The following is an 8,363-nucleotide window of genomic DNA, read 5'->3' on the forward strand; positions in this document are numbered from 1 at the left end:
CGTGTAGCTATTGCAGGAGAGGATGGGTGGCGAGACAGGAGAGTAGAGACGGACGCTGGCCTGTGGCGCATCACCGTGGTGTAATAATGCAGACATGGGACGATGCTATACACAGATGCGATATGCACTGTATACGATATATAGTGTCTATTCCATATTCACTGCCCTGTACTCAGATACGTGGGACTCTCGGTGCTCCTGCTCATCGCTGCCTCGCGCTCCCCTGGGTCTGTGGATGGAATATGTCACCGTTGGCTTGCACGGGACCTCAGAGCGAAGGCTCTGGGAAGGAGGGCTGGGCCACAGGCACACACTCACAGCTCAGAATGACTCGCTTCCTTCCTCTCTCTGCTCGGTCTTCTGGAAGTCTCGGTTCAATTCCTCGCTGCATTTGAGAAGGAAGCGGTCGCTGGCCGATAATCAGCTGCTTTTTCCTTTGTGAATTCCTGTGCCAATCCGAGGCCGGACCCCCGTAGCTCCTGCTCCTGCCAGCATGGCGGAACCGCGTTGTGACTCAGGGTGTTGCCAGCCTTGGGCTGGGCCAGCGCAGGAGACCCGTCCTGGGGCGCCTCCCGTGCCGCACCTGCGCCGTCTCTTCCTCCAGGAGTGGAGCCCCGAAGCCGCCTACAACGCGCGGATCCTGGCGCAGTACTGCGACCTGGCTGAGAGCGACCCGATGGAGAGAAGGCTGTCCAGTGAGCAGGCTGGGGTCACGGGGCGCGCCCGGGGTCAGGGGGCGCGCCCGGGGTCAAGGGGCACGCCCGGGGTCACGGGGCGCGCCCGGGGTCACGGGGCACGCCCGGGGTCACGGGGCGCGCCCGGGGTCACGGGGCACGCCCGGGGTCACGGGGCGCGCCCGGGGTTAGGGGGCGCGCCCGGAGTCACAGGGGCTCGCTCAGGGTCACGGGGCGCACCCGGGGTCACGGGGGCTCGCCTGGGGTCACGGGGCTCGCCTGGGGTCACAGGGGCAACATGTTGGAAGGGAGCAACTCACACGCGGAAAGCTTCCTTTTGGCTCATGATTTCACAAGGCCATGGTTGGCTGCCACCATTGCTTTAGGAGCGAGGTGACCTAGAATAACCCGACTTGCTGGGCCTGGGGTGGAGGGGGTGAGAGAAAGGCAGGGGGAGGAAAAGAGGGGGGAGAGGGAGGGGGAGAGAAGGGGAGGGAGAAAGGAGGATGGAAGGAAGAAGAGCGAGGGAGAGGAGGGAGGAGGGGAGAGGAGGAGGAGAGGGGAGGGGGGAAGGAAGAAGGAATGGGAGGGGAAGGGAAGAGAAGAAGGAGGAGAGAGAGGGGGAAGGCAGGGAGGAGAGGAAGATAAGGAGAAGGGGAGGAGAGGACAGGAAGAGGGGGAGAGGGAGGAGGAGGCAGAAGGGGAGGGAGGAGGGAAAGGGAGGGGAGGGGACAGAGGGAGGGACACAAAGGCCCAGGGAGTCCCAGAAGACAGGACACTCCCCAGTCACCCAACTCTTTCACTAGACCCCCCCCAGGTCCCCACCACATCCAGACAGCCCCCCAACCCGGGACCAGACCTTCCACCACGACTAAAACCAGCTTGTTACAATAAAAAAATAAGTCAGTGACATCTCATAAAGGAAAAGAAAACTGGATATGATTCTCCTGGCAAGGGCAGGTGAGGTCCCTGGCCCGTTCTCACATGCTGCAGTTAGGAAGCTCCGTGCTCTGATCCCAGATCCCAGGTCCTGACTCACACACAGGCAGGACAGCGGTACATCCGTCCTCTTCACCCCAACGCACTGCATCTCCAACCTCAGCGGCGCCCACCCACTGCGTCCCTGTGGGAATTCCCTTTGGAAAGGAGCTCTGGAACCCTGGCAGGACAGAGAGTTTGTCCAAAACACTCTCAGACGATCTTTCTGCATGTGCATACCAGGTGATTTCTGTACGATAATCATACTTGCTGCCCGGGAGACATCAATAACATCTTGAGAACACCTTAAAGTAGTATAAAGAGTCCTAATGAATCTCCACCTGGAGATAGCTGATAAATGATCTAGGAGCAACACAGGCCTTCCCCACCCTGGGTGATGGGCAGTGCCAGGCCTTGTTGCCATGAAAGGATGGATCCCAAGGTCCTTGCAGATTCCCACCCAGCCCATGGCTGCATTCAAGCCGAGGTCCCTATGGCTCAAGCTAACTGCTCGCTGACAGTTACACTCGCCGCGCGGTGGATGGAGACCAGTTCCAGGCTCACATGCCCTTGCTTACTGTTCACTTGTCACCGAACCTGGCCACAACATGTCATCAAGGACAAGGCTCATGGTCAGCAGGGTCACAACTCAGCTCACCTCCTCTTGCAAGATGTTGTCTAGGTGGTGCAAGTAAGGGCCCTCTTTCCATAGGGCATTTCCCACTGGTGAGCCTGGCCTCTGATCCTTTCAGATACCTTCTGCGGGGAAAACGTGCACATGGAGCCTTTTCCTATCCCGTGGTCAGAGGTCATTGAAACCTGGTACAACGAGTCCAGACATTTCAAATACGGGGAGTGGACCATGGATGAGGACATAAAAACAAATCATTACACACAGGTAACAGGTAATGCAGAGAACAGGGGACATGCACAGGAGGTAAGAAAGAAGCAACTCATCGTCTGTGGCTCCTTCGACTCCGAAAGGAAGGAAAATGGCAGCTTAGAGAGGATGCTTTCTTCTTTAGCCAAGGGTGGGGGGGGGCGGGGAGGAATCAAAGATTGGTCTTGTTTGTAAATTAATTGGAAAAAAATTACAAAGAGGGGAAATAATAGCATCTTGTCAGTCAGGTGCGTCCATCCCCAGATTTATTTTACTGTGGCAAAGTATATATAGCACATTCTAAACATTTCCAAACTGCAGCAAAACACCCCCCCATGCGAGTACCTTACAATGTCACGACTCTCCTAGAACACGTCCCAGGCAACAAGCTCTGTTCTCATTAAACACTTCTTCGCTTCTCCCCTCCTTAAGCCTCTGACAAATGCCATTCTGCTTTTGATCTCTATCAAAAGTTCTCCAGATGATCAGAATTGTCCTACATTTTCCTCTTCCCAGACCAAAGGGCAAGTTCTGGGCTCTGCTTTGGCTTTCTTATAAGCACCAAGTAGCCTTCCCCCATGATGGATTTGCAGTACAGGTTTGACAGGACAGAGTGATTGACAGGGCAGAGTTGTTGACAGGGCAGAGTGATTGAGCCACGGGGTGAGTCCACAAGAAGCCCTTGTGTTTCCTTCCTAAGGAGAATTCACAACTTGGCTTTCTAGTTATCGGGGGAAAGACCTGTATTTGTGGACTCTTGTTTCTGTGCATTTTGGAGATGTCATTCAGGAAGCAAGTCTTAGAGAGAGCGTGGCTCCTCTCCACCGTGGATGATGAATGACATGGGCATTGCGGTGTATGAGTGACCTGTCCCTTCTCTTTCCAGCTGGTCTGGGCGTCCTCTTATCTTATTGGCTGTGGAGTTGCCTCGTGCCGCAAAAACAGGGAGCCTCAGTACATCTACATTTGCCACTATTGCCATGAGTATGTGAGAGCCGGTCTCCATCTGTCTTCCGCCTATAGGTTCCTAAAAGAACTAGGCTGCCGTGCATTAGGCCCCAGAAATGAATATTTCAACATTTTCAACGTCAGCACGTCTCTAGGAATAAAATGGCAGACACGTGAAATCTCAAAAATTATAAATACACAACCTCATATTTTATGTTATTTGTTAACTAAATAGATCTTTATCTCACTGATGTGAGGACTCACAGCATCCGTGCGTTCATTCTATCCCCAACACTTTATGTGGTTTTATCTGTGCTAATATTTTATTCACACCAGTCATTTCTACAAAAGACAACTTATATCAAGCTTCTCCTGACGTGGTACTCAATGAAGTTAAATATCCAACAATTTAAGACGTGTGTGTGTGTGTGTGTGTGTGTGTGTGAGAGAGAGAGAGAGAGAGAGAGAGAGAGAGAGAGAGAGAGAGAGAGAGAGAGAGAGAGTATGTGTGTGTGAGTGTGAATGTGTGTATACATCCTGGAGCTTGAACTCAGAGCCTGGACATTGTCCCTGAGCTTTCTTGCTCAAAGATACAGTTCTAACCACTTCCACTTGAGCCCCAGGCTCCATTTCTGGCTTTTCTTTTTTGTGGTTGGAGGTAAATCCCATGAATTTTCCTGCCTGCTCTGGCTTCAAACTGCAATCCTCAGATCTCAGCCTCCTGTGTCTCTAGAATTACAGGCATGAGCCGCTGGCACCCAGCAAGACTTCCTTATTTATCTGTTAATAACCATACCTTTAAAATAAGTTTGCCTAAGTTCTCATGGGTGCTAATGACATGTATTTTATTGTCTTGCGTGTAAGTTTGTACTCTTTCCAGGTCCCAGTTCTTGACAGAAATGTTTTATGACACAGTAATTGTTGGTAATGCCTGTTAATCACATTTGCACATTTAAAATATATATCATACCTCAAGCCTGTTTTTAAGATTTGTTTTAAAAGTTAACTGTACACAGAACATTTATACATGTCTACACTTCCCAGTGACAGGGTTTTAACCAGACATGATTTTCTTTGTGTCTTCTCTAAGGGGAAATGATCCTGACATGATAAACATGCCTTACAAGATGGGCTCTTGGTGTGGAGATTGCCCAGATCAGTGCGAAGACAAGCTATGCAGTAAGTGCTACAGATCTCTGATGGCGCAAAGCTGACCCAGGGACATGGGACCTGTATGGGGGAATGGGAAATCAGGAGTCTTTTAAATTAGGCTTTAAGCAACTTTCTACTCCTCTACGACTTTCCTCGCAACCTTCCTCTCAAAGTATAACCACATCCTCTGTGCTAACCCTTCCCTCACTGATCTGTTTGGTAGTCGTGAAAATTAGAGTGTCTGTGTATGCAATCTCATACTATCTCTACTCCACAAGATTAAAACTCTTTAATTATGGAAATCTTGAGCAACACACTAGTGGAAGTGGAGATTTTGATTTCTCTGTGATCTAGAAAGTTCTTGGGTGTCCTTGCTGCCTTCCATCGATCGTACATCTTACCGTATTCCAGTAACCTCAGAAGACTGACTTTCAAAATGGCCACTGTAGACTACCCACCTTCATTGCAGACTAACTATTCACCTTTAATCTGGCTAGTTGTGGTCTTTACAGCAAAGAAATGCTTGTGGAAGAAACTTGCTCTGTACCCAGATAGAAATCTTAGGTTTTCCTTCACAGAAAGCATTTTACATCACCTATTTTACATCCAAAGAGAAACAGCTCAGGTTAACTAAATAAGGAGCAGTTAAGACGAGCTCTTCTATCCTTGATAAGTAGATCTCTCCTTAGTGCTTGTGATATCACATAACACTACCAATTTTTTTTTCAGTGAACCCCTGCTTCTACTTTGATGAATACCAGGACTGTGAAAAAAAAGCCAGAATTCTTGGATGCACACACCCAACCATTAGTCTCTTGTGTCCAGCTACCTGTATGTGTACAACTGAGATAAAATAAGTCTTGGCTATTCTTGGTTCTTCTGTGAGGTGAACATAGGCTGCCAGATTGTCCGTTTCACTGTGCTTTCCTGTAGGAGTTTGTTTTGACTTCAATTCATTCAAGATCTTAAATTTAAAAATCATTCATGGGTATCAGTATATTTTAATAAATGTCAATTTTGTTTCATCAATTTCAACACTTGCTTCAAAATTAAAAAAAAATACAACATGGTGGACAATTCTTGGGCTGACATAAATCGCCTAACAGTATAATGGAGTCCCTGCTCATCAACCTGATTAAAAGTAGGCTCTGTCCAGTTGACCTCTGCCCCTTGACCTCTCCATTGCTTCCGGTTAAGCTAGTCCTCAGCTCTTTACTTTTACATGTCACTTCTATTTTAAATCGAGCATTAAACCAAATCTATGAACAAAAGATGAGCTTCAACATGCAGGGTTACAATTCTTTAACTGGAAGTGGTTCAAAGTGTCTGTTTCATTGGTATTTTTATACACACAAGAAAAGCAAGAAATACACTTATGTCGGGCTCTGATTTCTCTTTCTCCTTCACCTGAGATTGCTCGCCTGTTTCTCTTCCCACCTGAGAATTCTTAGATTTTTTACATTTCTGACATCTATGCCAATATTATATGCTAGATATTTTTTGAAAAGTTGAATTCCTTAATTATAACTAATATAGTATAGATCCTGCTAGAAACAGACAGTTTTAAGGAAGTGAAAAAAGTGGGAAAGAACTCATACTTTTTTCTGTTTTTAAATGTTCTTATGATATCCAATTACTCATAAGCCAAACCCTCGCTTGTTTTAAATGACAACAATCTTTTTGAATCTGGACATTAAAAAAAAAAAGCAAATAGCATAGATACACAAAAAAATTCAGTTTCTGGCATTTAGTTTCCGTGGATTTTTTGCTTCTACAAATACACTCTTCTAAAAATTTATGCCCAATAAAACCCTTAGGTTTTTTTAAAAATCACTTACTATATCTCCCTTAGAGTTGAACAGAAATTACATTTTGTTTCAAAGTTGAAATTAGTTTGAGTGCCTTCAAAAATACATCATAGGGCATCTCCAAGAAAGTATGAAACAAAATTATGAATTTTTTGTTCATGGTCTCATTACCAATGCCACAACCACAGCCTGCCAAGGGTGTTGATGGTCTCAGCAGCGTTTCTTTAGAGGACAGAAAACTCCACTGTAGTATGCTTTGCAGCGGCTTCAGGGAAGGGGTATCAGCATGCCTCTCAGACACACTGTGTGTGTGTGTGTGTGTGTGTGTGTGTGTGTGTGTGTGTGTGTGTGTAAACACACGTATTCAGGGAGGCCAAGAATATCTGTGAAGCAAAGATAGAAAAGAGCAGTGGGCAGGATAGAAACAATTCAATTACCGGGTCCTGGTGGGATGCAGAGAGGCACAAAATGTAGCTAGACTCCAGGAGACTCTGAGAGAGAGCCAACACGAGACAAAGACAACACATGCTCCGTCTTCTATTAAAGAGCACTAGGACAGAAGCAGTGTTCTGTGCAGATGCAGATGAAATGATGGGATATCCAGCATATCCAGACTGTCCCCTGCGGTAGGGTTTCCTTCCTGTGACACTACTCTTCCCTTCCTGTGAAGGGAGCAGGTACAGATCAAGTCACATACACTTCTGGGATGAAACAGCAGATCACCATTTAAATCAGTCCATTGCTGCTGTATATTTTTGTGGGAAAGGATCAGGATGAAGCAGTGCAGAAATAATACCTCCAGGAAGCCATTTTTCTTGGATGTGGGAGTCATTCACTGACACATAGAAATGTTCAAGAAAAGTCAACTCCACTATAGACCACAAGATGGCAGGAGATGTACACTGATGGAGAATGCGCTGGCAGAGACCATCGGGGCTCAGTGGGCTGGTGGTCTCTCGTGTAATCTATAGTCTTCTCTATAAAATCTCTGATGAGCCATTTGTTTACCTCCCTGGGATATGTGAGAAGCTCTCCATTTTTTCTGCACAAATTTTCAAATATTGGAGTTTGTAAATAGGTAAGATGAACCCAATGTGGAATCAGCCCAGATGTCCCTCCATGGATGAATGGATCAAGCACAATGTATATAACATATACACAATGAAACTTTATGCATCCATCAGAGAGCATGATACTGTATATCATTTGTGGATGAATGGGAAGACCTGAAAAAAATGATGTTAAGTGAGGTAAGTCTGGTCCAGCAAGACAACAAACGCACGTTTCCCCTTAGATGCGGAAGCTAGACTGAAATTATACATTTGTAAGTAAATACACTGGTGGAAGGCAAGTGTGTACAGGTGTATTAACTGAAACAGGGCAGGCTCAAGGGAGAACTCAGATAGTGTAATTCCTTAAAAGGCAAAGTCTAAGTTCAACTAAACAAAACACCAGGAAGTGGATACTCAGGAGGGGTGGAAAAGGTGGGGAATGCAGTCAAGAATCCAATGGATAGCCTGCAAAATTAAGATGAGTGAGGGAAGGGGTGGTAGAAGGGGGATGGGTGAGAACCCTGATGGATGGCATGGGTAACGATGCACTGTATTCACAACTACCTTCCTAAAGGGCAACGCCACTACAAATAACTTAAAAAAGGTTAACTCAAACGTCAGGTTCTTAAGAGCTTGTTCAGTAGGTATTGGCCAACAATGTGCATCCCCTAAATACAGCAAAGTAACCCATGAGAGGGGAGGGAAATCACTGTGCTTTAAATCTCCATGATCCTAGCGGGGCACCCGGTGGCTCACACCTGTCATCCTAGCTACTCAGGAGGCTTAGATCTAAAGATGGTGGTTCATAGCCAGCCTAGGCAGGAAAGTCTGTGAGACTCTTATCTCCAATAAACCACTCAGAAAACCAGAA

At 46.8% G+C, this 8,363-nt stretch overlaps 1 protein-coding gene across 1 annotated transcript in view; it reads left to right on the forward strand.

Moving 5' to 3' along the window:
- Crisp1 (cysteine rich secretory protein 1) overlaps positions 1–5,661 on the forward strand; it is a 14,637-nt gene extending 8,976 nt beyond the window's left edge. The window contains exons 4-8 of the mRNA XM_070023561.1: positions 605–695; positions 2,405–2,550; positions 3,419–3,516; positions 4,571–4,659; positions 5,362–5,661. Coding sequence (XP_069879662.1) covers positions 605–695; positions 2,405–2,550; positions 3,419–3,516; positions 4,571–4,659; positions 5,362–5,489 — 552 coding nt within the window. The 3' untranslated portion in view covers positions 5,490–5,661. The remainder of the gene's footprint in view (positions 1–604; positions 696–2,404; positions 2,551–3,418; positions 3,517–4,570; positions 4,660–5,361) is intronic.
- The last annotated feature ends 2,702 nt before the right edge of the window (positions 5,662–8,363 follow it).

This window comes from Dipodomys merriami, unplaced genomic scaffold (genome assembly GCF_024711535.1).
Source record: "Dipodomys merriami isolate MVZ:Mamm:240054 unplaced genomic scaffold, mDipMer1.0.p SCAF_16, whole genome shotgun sequence".
NCBI lineage: Eukaryota > Metazoa > Chordata > Mammalia > Rodentia > Heteromyidae > Dipodomys > Dipodomys merriami.